The sequence below is a fragment of the Trachurus trachurus genome (assembly GCF_905171665.1).
Source record: "Trachurus trachurus genome assembly, chromosome: 18".
Taxonomy (NCBI): Eukaryota; Metazoa; Chordata; class Actinopteri; order Carangiformes; family Carangidae; genus Trachurus; species Trachurus trachurus.
In genome coordinates this window covers 12,677,167-12,704,498 of record NC_139909.1, presented here as the reverse complement: position 1 = coordinate 12,704,498, position 27,332 = coordinate 12,677,167, and the positions used below count along the sequence as shown (strand labels likewise).

The 27,332-nt window shown below is 41.6% G+C and overlaps 1 protein-coding gene across 1 annotated transcript; it reads right to left on the bottom strand.

Moving 5' to 3' along the window:
• Positions 1 to 198: 198 nt before the first annotated feature.
• On the bottom strand, positions 199 to 27,021 carry usp12b (ubiquitin specific peptidase 12b). The gene is made up of 10 exons (XM_083992336.1): positions 26,847 to 27,021; positions 21,244 to 21,324; positions 20,981 to 21,064; positions 16,045 to 16,174; positions 15,208 to 15,533; positions 14,365 to 14,441; positions 14,121 to 14,204; positions 12,463 to 12,660; positions 11,673 to 11,751; positions 199 to 5,740 (listed from the first exon to the last, which is right to left on the bottom strand). Exons 1-10 carry the CDS (start codon positions 26,892 to 26,894, stop codon positions 5,639 to 5,641), a joined length of 1,209 nt encoding a protein of 402 aa, XP_083848462.1. The 5' UTR covers positions 26,895 to 27,021; the 3' UTR covers positions 199 to 5,638.
• Positions 27,022 to 27,332: the final 311 nt, after the last annotated feature.

Below are 27,332 nucleotides of genomic sequence, written 5' to 3'. Positions count from 1 at the left end.
CTTCGTCACGGTGGGAGGATGACGAGGGATGTTTGTAGCTAAAATGAAGAAGAAGCCTCAGTCTCAGCAGTTTCAAAACAATTTATGGGCCGGTTAAAAGCGCCTGCCACAAAAACGTAGTTCTGGTCTGAGACTGGGGCCGGAATAAGAACAGATCTTTCAAATACAAAAAGACTGAACCAGCGTTTTACCACAGTCTGTTGCTCTTTAATGCTCCATTGCTCAATATGAATCCAAACCAGAGTACTCAAGTTTGAATTCCGACTCGTAAGCTGCAAAATATTAACAAATCACGGAGCTTTGAACTTTTTTTTTTTTTTTTAAACCATGAGCCTTTCTGTTCCTTGGATCAATTTGATGTAAATAAGCCGTTTCTTTGTTTGTGTGTATGAGGCTGCTGTCACATCACAACGTTGGAGTGTTAAAGACACAATGAGTCACTTCTCTTCCTTCACATAACAGGTTCAAAACATTTACATTCTTGGTGAGTCTTAAAGGGTGGGGGGGGTGGACAACCAAAGCCCAGAAGGGACATTTCAGAGGACATGAAAACTTGAACTGTTAAAAGGAAAAATCCACCTGCTCCTCATTTTTAGCCAATTTCCTGCAATCAACCTTGATGATGTAGATAGAAACCTAAAGCTCTTTGCTGACGATGCCAAGTTTTATATCGTTAGTTAAATAATCACAATGATGATCGACATTTTAATTTACTTTGAGTATTTAACTTTAAAATAGTTTTAGTATATTGTTGTTTTACTGCATTTAACCATGTAACACAACATTTTGATAAGAATCATTTGGGTTTAAATTGTGTCCAATATATAATAAACAAATATGATGTGTTTATGTCAATGGATAATTGCAATACAAGTTAAGAACATTACAATTAATGAGGACATTTGATAAAAGCAGTTATCATACACAAGAACTGTGGAATAATAACGAAAAGTAAAGAAAATGTCAATTTTTTTTTAATTTGGAAGGAAATTTTTTCAAGTTTGACATTTCTAAATTTTGTACAGGCTAACTTTCTGCCTTATTGTTTTTTGTTAGGTCAACAGTGGATTTTTCCTTTAACATACATGTGTCAGTTTTTTTTAATACGTGAACTTCGTCGTTAAAATGACCCTAATGAGATCAGACAGTTTTCTGTGTACAGTACTGTGAGTGCTCAGATCACATGAGCTCATTCACTTTGGGGGCTGTTTGGTTTAGGCTGCCTGTGATTCTAGATGGGCGGGGCTTGTTACCTTTTTTTCCCCCAAGCACCAGGCATATTGATTCACTACCAGAATAAAAAGTACTGTAGAGACATAAATGTCCGCTAACATATTTTTGTCGTCGTTGTTTGTTCTAGGTCTGCTGATTATTTCAAGCAAGCAGTTATTTATATTCCAATAATAACATCTGTATTTATGTACACATCAACATCTCTCATCACATACTCCCAAAAATTAAACCAAAATAAATCCTTAAAAATATCCAGAGCCGCCTACACCAGAATGGTAGGCTATATTAAAATTAGTAAAATATATCAAAAACAAGTGAAACATCTAAGAAAAAGAAGTTAACATAAACATTCATAACAATAATATTAATAGTATTTAAATTAAAAAAAGAGCCTTGTTTCAACATTGGGTTTCCAAAGCTTTGTCTGGCCAAAGATTTCAACCAGCACAACTCAATATTGGTTATTGATAACTTCCATTAACTGCATTAGATTACTAAATCTGTGGACTTCCACTTCTCAAATGATGCCTTTTTGTGCTTGTGTATGTTATTTATACTGTGTGTGAAAAGGATTTTTTTTTTCTTAAAATATAAAACACATCATTTGGTTCATGTGAAAGAAAACAGTCCACAGATCAGATTCTGCCTGGATATAAAACCTGCCTTTCAAGTCATCAACTTTTTTAAAATTTGTATTCCTGACTTCCCAAAACTTTGTGGAACTGATGGAAACAAAGTGGATCAACCCAAAAACAAACAAAAAAAAACACACCAACATCAACGTCAACCTTTCTTGTAGGTTGGTTGAGTTTTAGAGCAGCACGGACAGGGAACGGGGGAATAGTGTTGACCTTGAAGCACTGACCCAACAGATGAAGTGTTTGGGACGTGTCACCTCAAGTCGCCTCCTCTCCTCTTCATTATGAACAAGGAGACGTTCAAGAAACCAAGTCGTTCATATCTGGATATCGCTGATTTAACCTTACCAAACCCTAAACCAGAAGAACGTAGCAACTTACACAATGACTGCTGTGTTTGTTAAAATTAAGCCACTCCATCACAGTTTTCAAACCACAGAACTGGATCAAAACGAACCAGAAACTAGAAATCCTACCAACGATCAGCTGAGAGTTTATCTCAGCTTCGATACCTACAGTTCTGTTCAAGCTTCTTCAAGCTAGTCAGGAAGTCAACTTATAAACTTTTCATTTTAAAAGATAATCAACATTAGAAAGAGTCCATCTCTTGTCCTAACAATGTTGTACCTGCATTGTTGCTGGTTGGTGTTGTTGATGCCCAATGTCTCTATCTTGTTCTTCTGCTCACACCCAAAGTAAAAGTCACTAGAAATATTATCCACCATGCTGTGGGTTTGCATGTTTATCATTATTCCTCTAGCTAAGCTGGTGAAACTGGAAATGTCAGCAGGAGACAAACCAGCAAACCAGACAAGCAAACCACTGGGTCAAGGTTTGGTAAGTGATACACAGCGTTGGTAAACCCCAACGTATCCACAGTGGATCAGGGTTAACTACAGCTACAGCTACAGCTACCAACGACTCTGATCCTGTTTTCATGTTATTGAGAAGGAGAGAGGACGACCTGAGTATTGACACACTCCCAAACCCAGAAGGTGTTTTACAGCTCAGTCATTCAGACGATACTGGAGCAAGTGAGCGTTTCCACTCACTCTCCGTCTGCTGCAGCTTGGTTAAAAAAAAAAAGGAGTTACAGGACGAGCTTGTTTGTTTATCCGAGGCAGCCCAGTTGGGTGGAGCCTCACGAGCTTGGCAGTGTAAAACATGCTTTAAAAAAAAAACTATAACACTAAATTAAAAAGAACCTACATTTGGTTTGTTTGTGCGTTCAACAAAAAGAAGAAGGAAGAGGAAGTCGATCAGCAGGAGAACGAGTGAAGGGTTTAAAAATGGCTTCAACGCTCAGTTCAATTAAAACCTAAATTTATGAGCATTAATTAAATAATCCTTCATCTATTCATGTCATGTAATCATTGGGGGCTGGAGTTGAAACAGTTTATAAATGAGTTTGGGATAGAAATTTAATGGGGACAACTTTGAAATTTTAAGTTGTTTGAGATCAAAAGTTGTTTTTTTATAACCACTGGCCTCTGTGTTTGGGGTTTGTTGTGTTCTCTGTTTTTCTTCTCACTGACAGACATCATGTGTTTATGATAAGGCTGCAACTAATGATCACCCCGGGTTTAAGAGGGGTTTGGTTCTGATTTTAGCACGACAGCTTTTAACAGTTTTACCTCTGGTTCAGTAAAACACCAGCGCAGTCAGAGCTTCTCAATGCAGGATGAGTCAACACTGAATCAGAAGTCGTTACCGTCCTGAACTTTCCTAAATTAGATTTTAAGAGATACTGAGGAGGAGGAGAAGGAGGAGGAAGGAGGGGGAGGCCATTTCAAACAGCCGAGACAAAAAGCATTAACGGTGCTACGTCGTTGCCATCGACCGACCGACGGACCGACCGAGCTCCACATCAGCGTCACTCAGAGATGCTTGTGGAGTGAAAAACATGTTATGTAAAACGGTCTGAGCGGCTGCCAGAGCTGCAGCTGCAGGAGAAACACTTAAGCCAGAGTTGAAATTTGCCAGCGCGCGATTGGTGGCTGATATCATGAGGCGTACTGTACCAGTTGCAGCTTGGTGTGTCTGTGTGTGTGTGTTTGTGTATATATACGGAGGTTACAGAGTTTGCAGTCCGTAAATAAAGCTTTAAAAAGAAGCTACAGGACAAGACAAGACACGCTGAACATAAACATTCAGACAGGTTTTTCTGTAGTGTGACAGCTTGGATGTCAGAACTGAGTTTAAGAAATGAAAGTTTTTATCCATGTGTGTGTGTGTTAATGTGTGTGTCCCTTTAATTTTATCCAAACGTGCAGATTCTGCCATTTGGAAAAAAAAAAAAAAATCATGTTAAAATAACACAAAGCTGAAACGCACATGGTAGAAAGGAGACTGTGCTGCTGAAACCACAGAAAGCTCACTTCAAAACAGAGTTAGCTTATGCTCTTGAAACATATTCTTCCCTTGTGGCACCAAACATGACCCGTAATGGCACGACACACCAGGAACTCCAGGAGAAAAAAAAAAAAACTTTCACCAGCCACTGTCGCTGCTCAGACAACTTTTTTTCTTTCTTTTTAAAGCTAAAAACAGGATTGTCAGATCTTAACTTTTACCATTTCAGTTTTTTTTTTTTTTTTTACTTTGATATTTGTGATTTACTTATTCCTTTATTCAGTTTACTTTAAAATATTCTCATAAAACATGAGAAGAGATCAAAACCTCAACTTAATAAATCCATAAATTGAATTTCAGAAACTGCTAATTGTTTTTTTCCAATATTTAATATAAAGAATTCACTTTTCTCTCAGATAAAGAAAATAATAAGGCCTACGTATCTGTCAAGGTCTAATTAGTCAGATGCATCAAGGCGTCTCCAGTGGCTGGTTTTCACTTCCTGTTCTGCCTCTATAACACTTTATCTCTTTTTAGCACCACCCAAAGATATAAACACTGCAAACTAGCAACTGCATCGCTGTGCACCGAGCTATCCCATGGCTGAAGGTAGTGTCAGTGGTTCTGCTGCGACAGGGGGCAGATATCAGTCGACCCTCCTCTGAGCCGTTTCGTTACGTTCTTTTTTTTTTTTTTTTCTTTCTCTTTGAGGTGAAGGTTATGTGTTAGCGTAAAGCGGAGGAAATGCTTTACGGTCGCTGTGGAAAGCTAATTTAGCACGGTGTAATAATAATAATTATAATAATAATAATATGCACACACTTTAAAATAAAAAAACGCAACAGAAGACTGTGATGCCACCGATGGTTACCATGTCGAGGAGGCTTGGCGTTCCTCTGGTACGAGTCACTCATCTGAAACAGCTGATTGGTCGCTCTGCATCGTCACCACAGTCCCGGACTGCTTTTTTTTTTTTTTTCTCCTTTTTCTTTTTCTTTTTAATACCTTTGCTGCTGTGCACGGGGGCGATCGATGTCAGCCTCTTGGATTGGCGTTAACTCTGAAGTCTTCCCAGCTGATGCCACAGTGCAAAGCGAGCGTTACAGAATCGGCCATCTTGTTTGCTTTTGTTTGTTTTCGTAAGGTGCTTTGTTGCAGTGTGGGCTCAGAGGATTCGAACGGTCATAATCCAGGAGGCTGGCACGCGACCTGCGCATGACTCAACCCGATCCGAGTGGGCGCTCCAGTGCAAATCTCCGCCTACAGGGAATAAAGCCTGGATTACATTATGTGAGCGTACTGGGCGGAGCCGGTGGCAGCCACAAGCCCCTCCCTCTCTGTTGAGTGACAGTCCGTTGGGGGTTGTTGTTGTTGTTGTTTCTTTCTTTGTTTTGTTTTTTTACCACTGGCTGGTTTCAGTCTCTGGACTGGTAGAACAGGATGTAACCCGACTCAGAGTTCTTGGAAATGTCCGACGTCAGACCGTAGAACTCCTCGATCGCCTGAGCGTCAATTTTCTGTAAAAGAAAAAGAAGACACAGGTTGAAGATCGCTGCAGTTAAATGACTTTTCCTAGAAGAACACAAGGTTGGTTAGCTTAGCTTAGCATAGAGACTGGAAGGAGGGGAAACAGCCTGGTCGTGTCTTAAAGGGGACATATCATGGAAATATCACTTTTTGAAGGCTCTTTAACATATATTTGGGTGTTTGTCTTGCCTTCTGGTCGCCAAAATGTGAGAATTGACAAAAAAAAATCTGTAATGTGCAGGCTCCCGAGGTTGAAATCCATGTGGTTTAACCAGCTGTTCCCTCAGTTGTTGTCCAATGATGTCATTAGTTTTTCGAATTTGCATAATACCACCCCTACATGTGAGTACTGGTACCGGTAGAAGGGGCGGGGCAAGCAGTGGTTCATTTGCATTTAAAGGGACAGGCACTGAAACCAGCCGCTCTGAACAGGAGAGTATGAAAAGTGCTGTGATGTTTGATACTCGGGGTATTTTGACCGAAGCATGTCACATACATGTCTTTAAGACATCTGGGAGCCATTATAATTTGTGGAAAAAAAGGCATAATGTGTCTCCTTTAAGTTTAACACTGCACCAATATAAAAAGAGTAATCTGTAGTTTTAGAGGGTTGGATGCTAAAACTTTTATGTCATGTCATGTCCATCCAACCTGTTCTTGTGTACAGTATCTCTGACTGTAGCTCCAGTCTGTCTGGAGATCTGATCACCTCCCACCAGCCGCTCGGCCTCATCAAACTCTTAGGAAAGAAAGCGAATTGCGTGCACATGTACGTGTCCAGACTACAGAACATCGTGTTCACTTCCCGTTTTGTTTTTAGGAACATAGATGATACTTTTTTCCTTCTATTTTTGATGCAGACACAGATCTGATCTCTGTAGCTCACGTCTCTTTGTGATTATTTTAGGTTTTGACCTTGTGATTATTTTAGGTTTTGACCTTGTGAGATAATATGAATCACACATGATGAAAGATTTTGTATTCTTTATTTTTCATTCATGTGCTCGTCTTGCAATGAACATGAAGAGGAAAGAAAAAGATGCCACTCACTCTGTGTTTCCTGGTCACAGAGCACAGATGTAACCGGGCACCAATAAAGTTTTAACCAAAACGGAACATCGTGTTCATATTTTTTGGTTTGAGAGACATTCTTGGACAAACCAGAGCTTTTTTTTGTGTTATTTCACTCAAACAGAACAGATCTGCTAACAGCTGTGCTCCACTTAGCTTCCTCCCCCTCGTAAAAAGACTGTCATTATCAAAATCACTTCTCCAAATGTTTTTGAAAATTAGTTTCCACAAATTTTCCAGACACAGGGGAAAAAAAAAAACAAGGAGAGCGTTTCATGTTCCGACTTGTTTTATCCCCCCAACCTTTGAGCAAAGACGAGCCGAGGACGACAGGTCCGTCTTAGCACAACATAAAAACCCTGTTGAACTTTGTTGTGTAACTGTTTCACTGCGTCTTTTCGCTTGCCATTGAATCTCCATTTAAAGTTCAGGATGTTGACACGTAACTAGTTAATGTCTGGTTTTTATTTTTGAAGCAAACAGGGGGGAAGAATGTCGGTGAAAACAAAACTTTAAGTGCCACAAATGGGAGATAAAGGGGGCAAAGTGGGATGGATATAACTTGTAGGATAAAGCTGTGGAGGCTTGAACAGAAAGCAGCGAGGAGACGGAGAGTGGATCTCCTCAGACCATAAAGAAAATGATAAGTTGGTGTTTTCAGCTCTGCAAACTCAGCGGAATCTGCCACGACTCAGCCAGTGTCTGTCCGCTGGACCAGATGTTGCAGCAGGCGTCCTTCCCATCGTAGTGGAAAAGTACACTGCTGCAGCGATCGAGGGGCTGCAGCAGCTCTGTCTGGACTCAAACAGCGGGGGTGACCTCTCCCCTCCCTCCCTCCGTCGAGATTTAAAGTTAAATAAACTAATCTAATTGGGCGAAAGGTCCCGAAGTAGGACGGAGGTTTGATTTTCTTTTTAAATTGCGGACAAACTGAACCTGGATCAGTGAGGAGGTTCGAGCCAAAACACAATTAGGTTTCACAACTAATACAATAATGTCGTCCATCCGTTAGCTGCAGTGCTGATCCTTGTTGGGTCAAAGCGGCCGGAGAACCGGGCTAGAACCAGGAACCCACATGGAGAACAGGCAAACTCCACACAAAGAGCTTTGTGTGAAGCTGCAGCTCCAACCACCGCACCACCGCGCCACCCTGACAACGTCCTCCGTGCTAAAACGTGGCAGAGCCGTCGTATCGGTTGCGTCAGATCGGACAGATGTTCCTCATAAATACATGGATCGATTATACACAACCATGCAGATGTGTTTTTCAGACAACTGTTGGTTTCCATTGGATTTACACTGAGCAGATGTTTCATTTCTCAACTTTTCCTGTTTTGTTGAGTTTTTAAAGCACCTAAAATTACACTTTAATGCAACATTTACGCTGATTATTACCACAGATTCCACAAATGCAGTCTGGGCCTGCCTATTGATTTTTATCCTGAATGGAAATGAAAGGAAATGAGAATTATTTTGTTGATAAATCTAAAACGCAGAGATGAAATCTGTTGGAAAAGCACATTAAGGTGCAAACGTTTGTGTGCCTAGTTTCTAATAATAGTGATTTATCTCTTCTTTTTTGTTATGATTTAGTTTAATCGGTCAAATGTTTTTGGGCTTCAACAAAAGTTAAGATATAAGGAAATTAATATTAAGAACAAGAACTACAACACTTGCATTTGATTTCCCTGTAATTGGTACAAATTATGGATTTCTTTGCAGCATTTTTTTTTAAAGCAAATTATGAATCTAAATAATAAAATATCTCCCTACAGGAAAAAAAACCTTTGCAGAGGGTTTGGTACAGCTCTGTGTGTCTGCAGTCTGAAAAGAAAGTTATACAAACAAAAGAGAACTGCTACTCAACAGTGACGACTGGATCATTAAACCACAATCACTGCACAGTCAGTTAACTGCTGGTGGCTTGATTGCTGCTGCGACGTGCCATCGTGCTCTTCGGCTCGAGGAAAGAAAAATAACCAAGTGAGAGGGAGGCTACTTGGCTGCAGGAAGAACACAGCAACACAGCGAAGCTTTGACCACGGACGAATGTGGTCGATGGCCAACGACCAGGGAGATACGTCATCATACAACTGGTAAACACTGCGCCATAGTGAGGCAGCGACTTCACACTTGATGGTTCAAGAGACACAAGTCTGATTTTTTCTCTTCTTAAATGGCACAGATCAAGTCTGTAACACAGGAAAAACACATGAAATCGGATATTGTCCAATCGGTTTCAGGCCTCTTTCATATGTTGAAATAAATTGGACAAATGCCAATACGTCTGTGATCTAAACAGACAGATCGATACTTCCAGCCATTGCGAATTGTACGTCATCAATAACGTGACGATAGCAACAGTCAAGACAATTTTTCTTTCTTTGTGTGTGTGATTCTCTTATCTGATTATTTATTTACTTAATTTTTATTATTATAATATTATTATTATTTTATTTATTTCTTTATTTTTCCCATTTGTAAGCTAAGATATCACAAGTTGACTATTATTCTGATATCTGGCCGTTTGTGGATTAGCTGGGGTTAGGAGAGCCTTGTCTTGCGTGTGTGTGCGTGTGTGTGTATGTATGCATGCAAGTCCTGTATTGTGTTTCAATGTATTTGCTTTTCTTTTTATTTCTTTACCTGACATTGTATCATTGTATCTTTTTGTGGAAGGACCCCCTTGAAAATGAAATGATTCATCTCAAGGGGCTATCCTGAATAAATACATTCAAAATAAATTCAAATAAAATAAATCAGATATAAGTGCTTCTTCTTATTTTTGTATGGATTTTATTTTGCTATCTTTTTATTTCTTAAATTATCTCTTTGATGCAGTGCTTATTATATTTTTTTGTTGAATTCACCTTATGAGGAGTCATTTTCTGTGTCTATTTTTTGTTTTGGTTTATCGGTTATTTTGTTTTATTTTATTTTACGTTAATTATGTTTAACAGCTTACATGAAGGAGCACATCGGTAGATGTTGGCAACTGGAAAGGGATCGGCATAGATGGTGGTGGTTTGGGAGGGGTTTATTGTTATAACTGTTGTTGTTGAAATAATGAAAATAAAAAATGTTAATCACAAAAAAAAAGAAGAAAATTTGGATGTAGGCACCAGTCAGAATTGGGCATCAGCACCTGTAGTGTAACGACAGCCACAGAATAAATGCTGCGGAGGTGATTTATGATTTAATTAATCCAATTTTCTTCTGGTTTGATAAACCTGTTGTGTCTCCTGGAGCTGGAGGAGGAGTGGAGGAGTGGAGCAGGCGGCTGAGCGCTGTCACACATGTGGAGGGACGTCAGACTTGTCGTTGTTCCTGTGAAGGCTGAAGGCTGCCATGTTGTCGTCTGTCACCACTTCACAGGAGGGAAGCAGATGGTTCTGGAAGAGGAGCGGCGGCGGAGGGCGGCGGAGGGTGGCGGAGCCGCAAGAAAAAAACTTTGTGACAAACCGAAACATATGCGGAGTGAAAGACTTGAGAAGTTAAAAATAAACACGAGTTTTCACAAGAAGTGCGATCTTGACATATGCGTCACCTGCCAGCAGATCGTGAAAAAAAAAAAAAAAAAGAGAGAAATGGGATGACGAATGAGGGATTGAGCGGCACCCGGTCCTTATTTACAATCTCCCAGACACGACGAGCCGATCAAAGAGGCCTCTGGTTTACGACCAGGATGAAAAACGCTCCAGTTAGAGAAGGTACAAGGTGAAGATGAGAGGAGAAGAGGACGAATATGAAGAGGAAAGCGCAGATAAACATGGTTTGTCTTCAGTCTGGACCTCGTCCTCGGGTCCTCAGGTCTCTGTAATCTAAAGCAGCTCTGTTTTCTTTCCCTCCGTCTCCTCCTCCTCTCTTTCTCCTGAGCCGCTGCTTTCATGCACGGCTCTGCTCCTTTTGATCGTATCCTGACTCCTGATCGCTAAACCCGACTTTTAGCTGCTCATTATTTCAGCAAAAGGTTGAAGTATCTAGGTCGTCCCCCCCCCCACCCCCGCTCGCCGTAAGGGAAATCCAGACACAACATCGGCAGAGCCAGGATCTACACCGAGTCTGGAAGGACGGACGTTTGGAATTCCTGTCGGGCTCGAGGACGATGGAGACCTGAAACTCTTACCTGCTCGGCTGCTCCTGACTTCACCTCTCACTTTATCATCGTTTTGTTTCCTGTTTGTTTCAAAACTGGATTTAAATCCAAAACTAAAAGTTCAAGAAGAACCAAACCTTTTCTTTTCCACTTGAAATGTAATCATTCTGTAAGGTCACTGGGGATGGAAGAAAACTAAAGGAGAACTGAAAGTTGAAAAGTGTGAAAAATGAAAATACATACTGTATATACACCCTTTTATGTTGCAACAACCTCAGGTTTGTCAGTTCTGTATAGAGTGAGAAGAGACAACGCCTGGTATGGCTGCTCTCTCATGCTCAGATATCCAACTTTTATCATTAATAACTAAAAAACAAAGCTGTTTTTTGATTTTATGTTCCTTGTTCCTTCGTTTTTTGAAAGTTCAATAAATGCTACAGGTCACCGTGACCTCACCCTTGAGCCCTGGTGAATGTTTTGACTGAATCTAAAGAAAGTCACTCATTTCGTGAAATCTGACAAAATCTATTCAGTTCATCTTTGAATTTAAGTCGTCATCTGTACCAAATGTGAAGCAGCTCCTTCAAGTCTTTAGATGTGAGACTGAAGCTCTGAACATCTTGAGCTACATTAATCTCACACATGTGAAAAGTGTTTGATGATCAAACTCAAGTCGAAACTCCTCTCTGTTATTCTTTCAACACTTTTCTCTGAGGATGAAACAGAAAACGAAGGAGGAGAAAACCCGTTGTTACCTCTACGATGTCGTCGTCAAACAGCAGCCAGAAGCCGTGGCTCTTGACGATGGTGATGTAGTGTCCACGGTTTGGACCGCTGCAGAGACACAGAGGACGACCAGCACACGTCAGACACATTATCCACAAACAATAACTAATATTTCTTCAACAACTCTCTCTCATTCACTTCAGAGAATAGTCCACATCTGGAAAAGACAACACTAAATCATCTGTTGTTTGCACTATTTCTCTTTTAAATGCCGTTTGTTTAATGTTTGTCTTTAAGTCTTTATGCAACACCGCAGCCCTGGAGGAACACCGTCTTCATCTCACTGTGTACTTGTTCTCTACTGAACTGACAATAAAGCTCTGTTGAATCAAGGCGTTGAATATTTGATGTAGTTCCACCACTGAGGAAACAAGACGTTCAAAGCTTACGAACGAACGTGTTGTTATCAAACTGTGTCATCTGACTGTGGTGAACGCGGCGGGGGGCGTTCAGAGGTGAAACACTAGTTCTACAGCATCTTATTGTGTGGTTGAACCAAGAAGCCGTGTGGTTTCTAACATGTTTACATCAACAGGGTGTTTATATATGATGCAGATCTGCCTAAGGGAAACAACAACAACATGTGCAGGTTCACAGAGAGTTGGCTGATAATCGTCCTCAAAACATGAGTGCGTTTCAAAGATCTGGATGTAAACAAAACTTTACTATAATCACATATAAAAAAACATTTAAATTAAAAAAAAAAAGTAACATTGTTGTCAATAACATGAAAAGTAAACATCTTGTTTGTTGTCGTACCTGCCACAGTGCACGACGACGGCCACCAGGTCGTACATGCGGTCGGGGTTGGTGGCGTCCCCGGACGTGTTGAAGAGGCGGAGCTCCAGGGGGAAGACGACGCGATAGGACAGTTTGGTGTAGCGGTGCAGCTGGTCCATGTATTTAAAGCGCTTCAGGTGGAGGGCGAGGATCATGGGAAGTTTCTTTACCCTCATCCTGACCGGAGAGAGAGAAATAGAGACGTGTTAAAGTGGTTTTATAGGAGTTCCTGAGGCTTTGGTGCATTCAAACACCGAGACGAAACTGAAACGATCTGGGATGTGAACTGCGTGCGCTCGGCCTCGAGAGGCTCGCAAGGACTTTTTATTGAAAGAGGAAAAATCAAAGTGAAAATAAATAAAGAGCCGGGCTTTGTACAAAGGTCAGCGGGAAAAAAAAACACCAGGAGAGAAGTAAAAAAAGTCAGACAAAGAGAAGCAGGGTGAATCGTCCCCGACACAAAAAAGGCAAAAAAAGCTTTCCATGTTGACACCATTACTGCTGCACCACCAGGAACAAGAGGGCAGCTCTCTGTCGCTTTGTGTTTATACAGACGATGTCGCTGGTGACACTAATGGATGTAACATGGCGAATGGTAAAAACACAGGTTGAACATCTTCTTCTTCTTTGCTCTGAGGCTCAGTGGTTAATAATAACACACACACACCTCCGCCCCGATCGGATTTACACACCTATGATCAACTTCTCAGAACGCAACAGGAAGTGTAGTAACATCAAGATGTGGTTTCAGAGGGTACATGCTAATGGAAAATTTAAAAAAAAGAATGATGTGTATTTGTGTCCGCTTAGGTAGAAACTTTTGAGCATCAGCGGCTTTAACCGCTCCCTCAACATCTACAGAGACGCTGAGGCGCTGATCTGGAGACGACGGGTTTGTCAGTGTGAAGAGCTGCGAGTTTCACAACGGGCAGAAACGTCTTCACATCACAGTTTACTTTGTCTTACAGGGAAAGAAACAACATGCACAAATGTGTTGGTGGATACTCTGAGTTAAAAAGTCAGATAGAAAATGTACATGTTCAGAAAAGGATCAGAGAGAGTAGAAATGATGATAAAGAAAGAAAAGGATCAGTAAGAATAGAAATGATGATAAAGAAAAGAAAGAAAAGGATCAGTAAGAGTAGAAGTGATGATAAAGAAAAGAAAGAAAGAAAAAGATACGAAGGAGTAGAAATGATGATAAAGAAAGAAAAGGATCAGTAGGAGTAGAAGTGATGATAAAGAAAAGAAAGAAAGAAAAAGATACGAAGGAGTAGAAATGATGATAAAGAAAGAAAATGATAAGTAGGAGAAGAAATGGTGATAAAGAAAGAAAAGGATCAGTAAGAGTAGAAATGATGATAAAGAAAAGAAAGAAAAGGATCAGTAAGAGTAGAAGTGATGATAAATAAAAGAAAGAAAGAAAATGATAAGTAGGAGAAGAAATGATGATAAAGAAAGAAAAGGATCAGTAAGAGTAGAAATGATGATAAAGAAAGAAAAGAAAGAAAAAGATACGAAGGAGTAGGAATGATGATAAAGAAAGAAAATGATAAGTAGGAGAAGAAGTGATGAGTGAGACAGAAAAGAGAAAAGAGGAAATGCAGGAAACTCGCTGTGCAGCTGATGTCACTCACCTTTTCTGGGCTTCCTGTTTGCTGCGACACTGCTCACAGTAGTACTTGTATTCACTGCATAATGTCTCTGTGTTGCTGAAGCCCCTGTTCAGAGGACGAGGACACACACACAGACACACACCTGCATTTAAAACAGATCTACACACTGCGGTCCTGAGCCGGTAACGACTCGTCCGTCTCTGTGACTTTGAGCATCAGTTGGAGCATGAACAGGTTAATTTTCTGGGCGACAGCTGCTTGTTACCTGAGACAGTGTGTGATGGACGTGTTCTGCTCCACGTCCACCGACAGGTCCAGGAAGTCTTCGTCTTTACTGCTCACCTGGAAACAGAAAGTTACAGAGACGCTCAAGGTCACACTCAGGGTTTTACTGAACCGGCGGAAAAAAAAACTTGCAGCGTAAGTTGTTACGACAGTTGTGTTTAGGTTTTGTCCTTCATGTCTCATTTACAACCGTCTTACACACATACAAGTCCAGGGATTGTGATGCAGTCAGGACACTTTTTCCTCTTTCTGATTGAATTCATTCTGAACGAGTCTTTCGGGTTAAAGGGATAGTTCAACATTTTGGCAAATTGGCCCATTGACATAATCCCTATAGTTTTAGTACGAGATAATACGAGACAGAGTTGTTTTAGAGGTAAATTCATGTAAAACTGCTGATGCACGTTCCCGTCGGGGACAGTTTTTCAGCCAGCAGTCTCTGCATTTGCCTCTAAAACAACTCTGTCTGGTAATGTTCTGTTATTATCTCATAACGTGGTGAATGTGCAGGTCACAACTTGTCCACCAGAGTGTTTTGGAGTTGTTGGATTGTGTATTTGATGAGTTTGATGAGGGAAACAAACAAAAAAATCCCATTAGCCTCCGTAGCGTAGCTCTGAGCAGCTCGCGGCTCTGCTCCGCCGTTCTAAAAATAGCTTGCACCGACAATTAAAGGTAATGAACCTACTGCTATGACTATAGGGATTATGGCAATGGGCCAATTTGCAAAAATGTTGAACTATCCCTTTAACAGATACATAGACATGCTTGTATTTTTAGTATTTAGTATCACAGAGTCTGTAGTTGAACCTCGGACACTCACAGCTTCACAGTTGAGGCAGCGCGTCTCGTTGGTCAGTGTCCCCTGGAAGATCTCGTGGACCCAAGTCTGTTGTGTCTCCTTCCCTCCTTCGCCTTCTCCTCCTCCTCCTCCTCCACCTCCTCCACCTCCTCCACCTCCCCCTCCTTCACTTCCTCCTCCTCCTCCTCCTGCACTTCCTCCCCCTCCACCTCCTCCTCCATTCTGCACCAGTTTCCCGTTCTGCTGCCGCTCCTGGCTCTTCTCCTCCTGCAGCAGGTCTGCGATGGTGTTGAGGAGGTAGTTGAGGAATTCGTGGGCGTCCTGCTGCATGTAGTTGTCAAACAGCTCTGAGGGGCGACACAGGTGGAGAAGAGGTGTGGAGGTGCGTGAGGAGACGGGAGCAAAAGCATAAAAAAAAAAAACACATACAGAGAAGTGGAAAAGAGGAAAATAGACACGAACGTGAAAGAAGAGACAGAAATAGACGACGAATGAGGAAGGAAGGCGTCGAAGAAAAGAGGGAACAGAAAATAAACATCATCAGCACATGTTGGCGAGGAGCAACGAGTCAATTAAGACCGCCTCTGCTTTTTCATCTGATATCCACTCCAGGGTTTGGCTGACAATTTTATTTCCTCAGCTGAAACCAAGTCAACCCCTCTACCCCTCTCCCCTCGTCTCACACTCCTTCCCTTTTTCCTCCTCCTCTTCTTCTTCTTTTTCTCATCTAATATCTCAGCTGTGTTGCTTCAATACAGAAAGTCGTGCGTTTAAATTCCCCGACAGGTGCAACAGCAACGCGCCACGCCACGTCTTATGATAAATAATACAACAATACTGATGGTGCCGTGTTCCTACCATTCTCTTTTCTCAGCCGTGAGATGAACTTCTTGGGAGGGATGACGCCGACTTTCTTCTTCTGCGTGGCGATGCTGTTGAACAGGTCGGACAGGCAGGTGAGGAGGGACTCCTTACGACGAGGCTGCACCTGGAGGAGGAGGAGGAGGTGATGTAGCGTCCAGTTCAGGCTGATTATTGACATTTTATCTAATCTATAAGATATCAAACTATAAAAACGCCCACACAGAAGGTGATGCAAGTGAAAGGTGACATCTAAGGTTCGCTGATTAATCGGGGTGAAAGGTAACGGGTTCCTTTCCTAGTGTAATTGGATCATACTCATGCACAATCATTTTACACTTATACATACTCATAATTTTATATCTGATTATAATAAGGCACTTTCTTTTTTTTGTTGCTGTTGTTGAGATTGAATTGTTCTTGAATCTTTGTATATTTTTCGGGGAGGTATTTTGTATAAGCCCATATAGGGTTTTTAACTTCTCCCACACTTACTATTCTTGTTTCATTTCTGTTTTTGTAATTGTCCTTAATTTTTACTGTGCAAATAAATAAAACAAAACTAAAACTAAAAAAACAACTACAAGATAAAGGTCAAGTACAAAACGGTTTGTATTCAGGGATGCAAACGGGTCAGGACCAAAAAAGAGAGGAATTTCCCGGGGGGGGGTGCTCACCATTAACAAATAAGTACATTACAATATGGCAATTTCCAGTAGTTCAACCCCAACCAAGTATTGAGTGCATATAGATACAGTAGACATAGTTTTCAGAAGGCCAACATTTCTAGATTAAAAATGCTTAAAGGGATAGTTCAACATTTTGGCAAATTGGCCTATTGCCATAATCGCTATAGTCATAGCAGTAGGTTCGTTACCTTTAATTGTCAGTGTAAGCTATTCTTAGAACGGAGGAGCGGAGCAGAAGGCTGCTCAGGGCTACGCTATGGAGGCTAAGGGAATTTCTTGGTTTTCCTCATCAAACTCATCAAATACACAACCCAACAACTCCAAAAGGCTGTCGTGGACAAGTTGTGAGCTGCACAATCACCACGCTATGAGATAATAACACAACGTTATGAGACGGAGCTGTTTTAGAGGTAAATTCATGCAAAACCGCTGATGCGCGTTGCGTTCAGGGACAGTTTTTCAGCAAGCAGTCTCTGTATTTACCCTGTATTTACCTCGAAAACGGCTCCGTTTCGTAACGTTCCATTATTATCTCATAGCGTGGTGATTGTGCAGGTCACAACTTGTCCACGAAAGCGTTTTGGAGTTTTGGGATTTTGTATTTGATGAGTTTGATGAGGGAAACCAAGAAATCCCATTAGCCTCCGTAGCGTAGCTCTGAGCAGCCAGACGCTCCGCTCCTCCGTTCTAAAAACAGCTTGCACCGACAAATAAAGGTAACGAACCTACTACTATGACTATAGCTATTATGGCAATGGGCCATTTTGCCAAAATGTTGAACTATCCCTTTAAAAAAAAAAAAACCTTTGCAATATTTCCATTTTGGAGATGCTGATTTTTAGGTCTTCACTGAATGTTAGTCATAATTATTACTATTAAAATAAACTGAATAAATAAAGACATGGGATGTTTCATTCAGTGTGTAATGGCCATATAGGCCTATATAATGTGTTAGTTTCACTTTAATTGAACACATTCTACATCGCGGAGGCGACGTCTTTCCACTCTGGGCTTCCTTCACCTCTGAAACGGGGCAGAGCTCCGTGGAAACACCTGCCTGACACAGCAACGTAGAGAACTGTGCATGTCCGCGGCGCACAGCTCCACATGCACGGGGGGGAAAACGGCGTCGCCGTCGCACCGACTGCACGCGGATACGCGCTGCTTTAATGAGCGCGCACGTCGCGCGTCTATATTGGAGGTCGGCTGTTATCAGTATAATCAGAGAAAACCATGAATGAGTTCGCCTCAGTTTCACGTGATTGTCACTGTCAGCCTGTTAGAAAAACATTTTACTGACCCCAGCTGAGACGCTGAGACCCCCCCCCCCCAAAAAAAAAAAAAAAAACTCTTCGGATCTGAACGATTCACACAAGTCACCTAATTGGTCATGAAAAAAGCGAGTTTCGCTTTTCGGCGCGCTGTTTGCATCCATGTTGTATTAAAGCTCCATACAGTATAAAGGTAGATGTTTGTGTTAAAGCTCCATACAGTATAAAGGTAGATGTTTGTATTAAAGCTCCATACAGTATAAAGGTAGATGTTTGTGTTAAAGCTCCATACAGTATAAAGGTAGATGTTTGTGTTAAAGCTCCATACAGTATAAAGGTAGATGTTTGTATTAAAGCTCCATACAGTATAAAGGTAGATGTTTGTGTTAAAGCTCCATACAGTATAAAGGTAGATGTTTGTATTAAAGCTCCATACAGTATAAAGGTAGATGTTTGTATTAAAGCTCCATACAGTATAAAGGTAAGGCGTTTTAATTGTTTTTAATAATGTCTGGATGAGCAAGAGACACCTGAATTTCCCTACTGGGATTAATAAAGTATATATCTATCTATCTAGTCAGCCAAAGCTCCGCCCACCTGTATCTATAATCATCCAACCTTACAGGTTCTGAGTGTTTTGATCTGAACAGTCAGCCAATCAGAAGAGTGGTTCAGCGCCTCCTCTCTTCTGATTGGCTGACATCAACCACCCTAAAAGAGGAGAAAACGGTTTGGGTTCTTAAAACTACAAATATATCTTCTTACAGATCAACACAGGAGGAGACTAAAATATGAACCTTTAATGAAGATTAATATTTTTCCTGACATGCAACTCCACCAGTTGTACTTTTCGTATTTTAAATCAAGCTACATCTGTTGGGGGAAAATTTTTGTCCCAGACACTTCGAGCGAGGAGTCCAAGGATAAGATAGCCTGAAGTGAAACGTGAAATATTCCTACCAAAGGAAAACATACTGTAAATTCCACATGGAGGTGGAAGTGTATCTCCAAGTGCAGTCGTGTCCTCATTCTCTCTCTCTCTCTCACTCCCTTGACGGCATCTGGAGTAGTTTTTAGGTTTTTGGAGCTGCTATACTTGTGACATGTAGTGACAGACAGCAGTAACTCTTTGGCTGCTTGACAAGATGATTCGGTTCCTTGTCAGTTCCTCGCGAGTGAAAAGATATCGGAGATGCTCCGTCTGTCTTGTCAGGACAGGAATCTATTTCCTCCACCGAGTTCATAAGCAAGACGAGCGCTTGCAAATTTCTCCTCCGTCTGCACTTTTCTTTTCTTTTTTTAAATAAATCATTAGCAACAGTCGGCTACTCTCAGGGACGTGTCGGGGCTCAGCTAGGAAGAAGATTAAACTGATAAAAAAAAGTGGAGTTTATTATGACTTTGGCGTAATTGCTGCTGCTCCGGTCATCGGTTCCCATCAGTTGTGATAAAACTGCACCTGCCAACTTAAATTGCTGAAGTCTTGTAATGCGGCAAAGTAAAGTACGCTGCTAAAAATAGGCCCCGTCTGTCTGGGCAACAAGGAGCAAGGAGCAGTCAAGATGACGAGACGCCGGGGTTGAAAACAAACCCTCGGGTCGGTCGGTCGGTCGGAGTTATTTAGACGAGAGAGAGAAAGAAAAAGGGGTAAAAACTGTTAAAAACCATGCAGACAGGTTGTGTGTGCTTCTCCTGCAGAGGCGAGGAAGCACCCGGGGTGTGTGTTTAGATTAACATTAGGTTGTGATTAGGCCTGGCGGTGATGAGATGAGATGGGGCCGTGGGGCGGCTGGAGCTCAGACCGGACTCGGGGAGGAGATAAGGTGAAACAGATGTGGCTCAACGGCAGGTTCAGACGCAGACCCACACCATATTTGTAGCAGTGAGGGACGGATGGATGGATTATTGGCAACGATCTCAGGTGCACTCGCTTCAGTTTTGGATTAAAAAAACAAAAGAAACTGTCTGTTTTTGTTGCTCCATTGGCCCCAATTACACAGATGAGCTGCAGCATCTAAGATGTTACTCTGGTGAGGGGCTGGACCAGTAAAATAACAGCATGATAACCTATAAATAAAAAGAAATTAGAATTTTTCCCTTTGTGTTAGTACATTAAGATGTTTACAGTTACGTAATTAACTATCCTTTTACAAAACATGTTATTAACAACCGGAAATTTCTTGATAAAAACTAAATATGTGCAATTTCAACAATATTATGCCTCTTCTGTCTTCCATGCTATTTTCACACTTGGCAAATTCATCCTGAGGGCCGGATACGACCCTCTGCCGGGCCAGTTTTGGCCCACGGGCGGTACGTTTGACACCCCTTCTGTACAGTGTGGGAATAAGGGTTTTGAATTTAATTTACAAACTGTCACAATATTGCTATTTTATCGTATCGACAGAAATTTGCTTAGACACACTTTATGTTTTTGGTCTGTTCCTGGTCTGAAGTACAATGCATCTTCTTTCTGCCATGCTTTTATTTTGAAATCTTGAAGTTATATTGTTAGTGTACATCCCTTCTATCACTTTGATATTTCTTTTCAGACGTTTGTAGTCAGTTTGCAGCTTAGTTTGCAGCTTAGTTTCCTTTTTTTTTTTTTTTTTCCTATTTTGGGTTTTATTTTATTTTTTAAAAATTGTATATTTTTATGCTGTCTTTTTCTGTTTCCAACTCTTACTGTTAAATGTTTTGTCTTTATGTAAAGCACATTGCGTTGCCCCTTGGTATGAAATGTGCTACATAAATAAAGATGTCTTGCCTAGTTTAACAGATGACAGCAGCTACAAATACCAAGCCTGTGTTTTCAAACTAACATCCAGAGAAAATATTATCTTACAGTCGGGCAAATATGGTGTTTAAAACGCATTCTTTCAGCCTGAGCGACGCCGTGTCCACCGTACACGTCTGTGGAGAGGTATACTGCTCTCGCTCCGTTACAGCTATGGCGTTTCTGTCATCACTTACCTTGTATGCCAACACCTTCTCCCTGAACGGTCGACAGAAATACAGAGCCTGCAGCACTGAGTTACAGTAGCAGGTGTTGCCGAACTGGAGAGAGACAAAGAGACAAAGAGAAAAGAAAGGTGGAGGGCTGAGTGGAGGGTTCGTTCAGCAGCAGCAGGATCACTCGTTAATGACGAAATGTACCTTTAAATAATGAAAAATCATTCCTCCGAGTCTGTAATAAAGTTTATAATAAATGTTGTGTAGCTTTCATTGATACTCACGTTGACCAATCCGAAGTAGTGTTCATTAACGGGAAACTGTTCCGGTCCAATCTCCTTTTCCAAGGCAGAGGCATTGGCGCCCTGGAGGAGGAGGAGAAAGGAGAGGAGGAAAATGAGGAGGAGAAGGAGAAGAGGGGGAAGGAGGAGGAAAGGAGAAAGAGAAAGATGGGGAGTAGGGGGAGGAAGAGGAGGAGAAAGAGAGGGAGAAAGAGGAGGAGGAGGGGGAGGAGAAGGACAAGGATAAAGAGAAGGGGGAAGGAGGAGGAGGAAAAAGGGGGAGGAAGAGGAGGAGAAGAGGGGGAAGGAGGAAAAAAGAGGAGGAGGAGAAGGAGAAAGAGAAAGAGGGGAAGGAGAAGGAGGAGGAGGAGGCGGAAAAAATAGGAGGAGAAGGAGAAGAGTCAGAAGGGAAAGGAAAAGGAGGAAGAGGAGAAGGATGAGAATGAGAAAGAGGACAAGGAGAAGAATGAGAAGGAGAAATGAGTAAGGGGGGAAGAGGAGGAGAAAGAGGAGGACGAGAAGAAGGAGAAAAAGGAAGAGGAGAAGGAGAAAGAGAAGGAGAAAGAGGAAGAGTATGGGAGGAAGAAGAGGAGAAAGAGGAGAAGAAGATGATCAACACATGATGACATCATACACTCATCAAACACTATAAACACCTGCGTCATATATTTGTTCTTCATGATGCTCTACAATGAGATGATCCTGTATAAACTTTATCTCTTGTCCTCCACTTCCTCTCCATTGTTTCCTGCTTCTCCCTCTCTCTCTCTGCTCTGCTGGACCGTCCAACATCTGGCTGCTGCAGCTGTGCCCCCAGCTTCATATCCTGTTTCTACACACACATACACACACATTTGCCTCCACTGCACTGCACACCATCAGTCTCATCACCAACGTTTTCTAGACTAATTAAAAAAAGCTCATTTGTAAAAACAATTTTGATGTAAACCACCAGCATATACATATATATTGTGTGCCTGTGAATTCCTTTTCCATATCATTTTATACAGATTTTGTGATTGTATCGTTCATATTATTTTATTCTCCTAATTATCATATCCATATTTTTTTATTCTATTCTACCTGCAACGGATCAATAAAGAACTATTCCATTCCATTCTATTCCATTCTATTCCATTCCATTCCATTCCATTCTATTCTAAATACAGACAGGCCACAGAAGCTGCTCCACCAGCTAATTCACACCAGGCAGGCAGTAACTGGACGACGTATCTGTTATTGTTAAGCAGCTGCTTTGACATGTGGATGATGGTTTGTTATTAAAAAGCCACTTCCTGATTTTTTCATATGACTCACTGACGTCCAAATTCCCACATTTCCTCCCATGACTCAGCTCCGAACATTGACGGAACACAATGTGATCTTGCATCAGTAAATAAGTGTCACATTTTTTACTTCGGGTAACATTGAAAGTCGATGGAAATATACTGTAAAGATGTAAAATGAACCATCTGCGTTTGCGTGCTCCTTTTTTGTCAATAATGTGGAATGTGAATGTGTGAAGAAGGAAAAACATTGAGTATTTATGTGTAAATGACATCATCCATGAGGTCACAGTCACACTAACGCTCCTGCTGCCAAGCCACTTTTGTAGAGAAAAATAAAGTAGAAAAAAAAGTACCATGTCTTTATCTCAACACTCTGAATTCCCACACTGTGTTTGGCCCTGAAGCGGCACAATTAAGTTACAAGTACAAACTCTGGCCTTGATCTGGGTTTTCAAAAAGCAGAGGCACAAAACACAATTTACTACCAGAACCGAGTATATGTGTGTGTGTGTGTGTGTGTGTGCCAGGATTTTCAAAGCGAGACACTAAAGCAGCCGTTTAACATGGAAACACTGTGAAGGCTCAACTGACGGTGGCTTATTATCTATCATCTATAATCTATCATCCATCAGCTCGGAGTAATAAGTGATGTATCAATAGTTTTTTGGCAACCAAATATGAGTCTACTTTTTTTTTTTTTTAAAGCCGTCTGCAAATCATCGTGAAGCCTTTTTCCCTCTGTCCGTCATCTGGTCTGAGTTTCCAGAAATTAAATATTATATTAAGTCAGCAGAGAGAGAGAGAGAAACGGAGAAGAGGAGGAGTATGATGATGAGGATGATCATGATGATGATGATGGCGGTGATAACGATGATGCAGCTTTTCCTTCAGGGGTGACTGGGGCTGCACGGAGCCGAGCCACACCGCTGTTATTCATCATTACCATCATCATCATCATCATCGTGCTGCTGCTGCTGCTGCTGCTTCAGTCCTGGTCCAATCGACACGAGGTGAAGCAGAGGAAGACGTGGCTGAGGTTTATTTATCAAACAAACCACACAGGCTTGTAAACTAAGACAGCAGCAGCACACGGAAACAAGCTCCACTGTGCCACAACAACATCAACAACCACAAAAAAAAGCAGGCACAGGTGCAAGTATCTGTGATAAGATCTGTTCGGGTTTAGTAAATCCAGGCTTAATTTAACCTGAAGTTTCATTTTCAGTGCTGGTTTGCAGCGGCAGCTTTTAAAACAAAAAAACAACAACAACTCTGTTTTGGAAATGAAAGCGAGGTGAACTCCGCCAGCTGCTCAGAGCAGAGAGAGCAGCTTGAAGAAAGAAGAACCGCCGGCTTCAGTGGAAACAGGACGACAGACGGGAGGGTTCAAGTGACTGTTCTGCTTTGTCACGCAGACGAGACGAACGTGACAGACTTCAACTTCAAATACACCCCTGGCCCCCCCCACCCCAAAAAAATACTGAGTCAAGAGAGAACAGATGAAAAACCAACAAACGGAACAGAACAAAATCAAAACACGACAGAACAAATCAGTCCCTGTCTCGTCTAAAAGCTGCTTCACAGTGAAATCAAATGATTAGGAGGAGTCACGACTGACCATTTCCTATATTTTGTTTCTCTAAAAACCATCCGCTCAAATATGTTGCCACATCGCAGATTCAGAGGTGATTTTATATTAAAAAGAAAAACCCGGTCCAGCTCTGGTCTCCACGGCCCGGACGCTGACTCTCAAGGCTTCACCGGCTGAATTGATTTTCAGAAAAAAACAAAACAAAACAAAACCTTCCCAGAAGAAACTGGTCGACTGCCAGCCACAGCTAATGTTCAGCCTTGTTGTTAGTGTTTGTCCGGCACGGGCCATTATAAATGATGCTGACCTCCTCACTTTAAAAGCAGTGATGGGAATAACAGCGTGCGAGTAATCAAAAAAAATGACTGTTTCCCCCGTTATAACACCGTTACTGACCATAAAATGCGCCGTTACTTGACTCAAGATGTCCCGTCACAAAATAATACACCCATTAAAGTGTAGCTACGTTATCTGCACATTTTTTCAGTCCATCAACAAGTCGGAAAAAGATGGTTAGTTCCAGATAAACATGAGGTTAGGGGGGCGAGTCCAAGTAATTTGACATATTTGAGCATTTTATTTAAAAAATAACGCAAAAGTTAGTTTTCCTGGTAATTAGTTACTTTTATAATGTAGCAATTCAGTTACTCTGTTACTTTTGGGGGAAAAGCAGCTAGTAACTATAACTAATCACTTTTTTAAAGTAATGTGCCTAACACTGCTTAAAAGGAATAAACTTACACACTGTTGTGTGTGTGTGTGTGTGTGTGTGATGATCTTTATGTCTATGCACAGGCTGAAGTCAGAGCTTTCTGCTTTCAGCACACACACAGACACACACACACAGACAAACACACACAGCAGCAGCAGCGGTGGCGGCCAACAAATTAAAAAGACTGCAGCAGCAGACAGACTCCTCGGTGGCATCTGCCGAGCCGTCTGTCAGCTCTGGAAGGTGCAGCAGGTAGAAGGAGGATGAATTACAGTCAGAACTTAATCTTGTGGCTTTAAGCCGACCCGCCCGCCCGCTGCTGACCAACAAACAAACAAACACAGGCAGAGAGCAGAAGAGCGAGCGAGCGGTTGCTTTAAATACAACGAGAGCTCCTAGTTCGACCTCTTCACCCTTGACCTCCTGGTCTGTAATAACCTGTCCAACCGGTTGCTGACTGTCCTCCTGCTGCAGGATCTGTGTCGACGCTGCCCGGCGTGTTAACAAGCATCAGGTGTTTTACAGCGAGTTCCTCCTCCTCTGTCGTTACGTAGCCTGTAGCCCTGACCTCTGACTTTGCTGGATTTTCTGTGCCAGGATCAATAAAAGTATCGGGTTATGAACAAACGCCTCTGTAAAATAATGTTATTTAGGAGTGGATGTAACCCTCAGGAAGCATCGCAGGTGACGGGTTAAAGAGACAGCGAGGGGACTTCACAGTCGACTGAACCAAAGGCGACACACTAGAGGCAGATAATCAATATCCAATCATTCCTTATTAACCCTAATTAATAGTCTACTACACTATTAAAAGACGTACTTATAATGAAAAGCCCAAAACCTGGACATCAGCTAAGTGTTGGTCCAGAAGGAAAACATTCACAGTGGGTGTGTATACATATTATATACAGTATATCCCATGACAGGAAATGCTTACATTTCTCCATCACATGAAGAGACAGCAACGTCAGCTGGCTGCGCTGTTTACATTCACATCACCGTGCAGATGTTTAACCATTAATTAATACATATTTTTTTTACAAGTGTATCTTCACATTGTCATCTTTTGACCATTTCCAAGTGTAAAAATCAAACAGATCATTGTTGACGGTTGCTTTTGCTAATCCTACACACATTCTCACTTACATGCACATTGCATCATAATGTTTGTTGCGTCTCTAGTCTCAAAGGGGCAAGAAACATCCTGTCTGACCCCTCACACCCAGGCAAAGGGTCTCTACAACCACAAACAGCTTTAGACCGTGGGCGGTGATTAGACTTTTAACCTCATAACATTGTACTTGACTGTATTGAACAATAAGGAACATATTCTTACATAATTCATCTTTTTTTACTCACTTACAGTACAATATGTGCATGTCCCTATTCCTGTTTATTTATTTATCTTTCTTTTTATTCTTTTACTTATTATTTATTATTAGCAGGGCCATAATATTGTTGTTTTAAGTAGTTTTAAGTGCTAAAGACTATTCTATTCTTTCCTATAGTATCTTTGTTGATATGTTTATTTATTGTGTAATGTTTATTTTTGGCCAGGTTGTGTAATTTGTTCTCAAATATTTTACCTGGATGAATAAAATGTTAAATAAAAATAGAATGACAAATATTTTAAAGAGAAGCTGGAAGCTGTTGTTTTGTTTTAATTTTTTTCTGGACTAAACAACTTTGTCCAAAACCAGGCTAGCAGGCTAAGCTAACTAACTGTTAGCTGGTCAGCCCTGCCCTTCTCGGCGTAAACAAAACTACAAACCGGGTCAATAAACTGTCAAACAAGCTCAGTTTAGGCACAAATTAACCGGCTTTGATTAAACTAAACCACAATATCCAGAAAAAGACCGTCACCGGGCGCAGCTGTACAACTTTCCGTGTTATTATCATCATCATGTTGTGCTAGCCGCTCCGTTAGCTTAGCGCCACCGGCGAGCAGCGGACCGGACCGGGCCGGATCGCGGCTCCTCCTTCCCCCTCTTTCCTCCTCCTTCTATCTTCTTACCATCGTACAAATCGAGGCGATCTTTCGGACTGTCATCAGTATTTCCATCCGTAAGCCGCCATGGTGGACCGAACCAACCCCGATGTTGAAAATGGTGAGAGCCGACGATGCGGCGGCGGCGGCGGCTGCAGCAGCGGAGTTTCCGGGGACTGGAGCCTCTCAGCCGGGTTCTGCCTCTGACTGGCGTCGCTGCCGCTGTCAGTTAAAACAGGACGGAGCAGCCGCGTCCGGTCAGGCGCTTTCAAAATAAACCACCGTAGTTGATAGCTAATGCAGCCTAGTCTATGAGCACAACACTACCTTCATAAAGGTTAAAACAAGTGTAGCCTATAATTTAACAATATATGAAACGTTTGACCACGAGTTCCAGCAGTCCCTTTTTAGATTTTTACTGTGGTAGGGACATTACCTTTAAAAAATAGGCCTAATTACTTTCCCCCCAAAAGTAGCTTAATTACTAGCTACATTATAAAAGTAGCCTAACTA

Bases quoted from the DNA above. Each gene is read 5' to 3' on its own strand.
- usp12b (XM_083992336.1), bottom strand. From the start codon at position 26,894: ATGGAAATACTGATGACAGTCCGAAAGATCGCCTCGATTTGTACGATG. The intron at 14,205-14,364 runs GTAACAAGCAGC...TCCTCTGAACAG, and splicing joins TCCATCACACACTGTCTCAG to GGGCTTCAGCAACACAGAGA. The intron at 5,741-11,672 runs GTAACAACGGGT...TTTCTTTTACAG, and splicing joins TTGACGACGACATCGTAGAG to AAAATTGACGCTCAGGCGAT.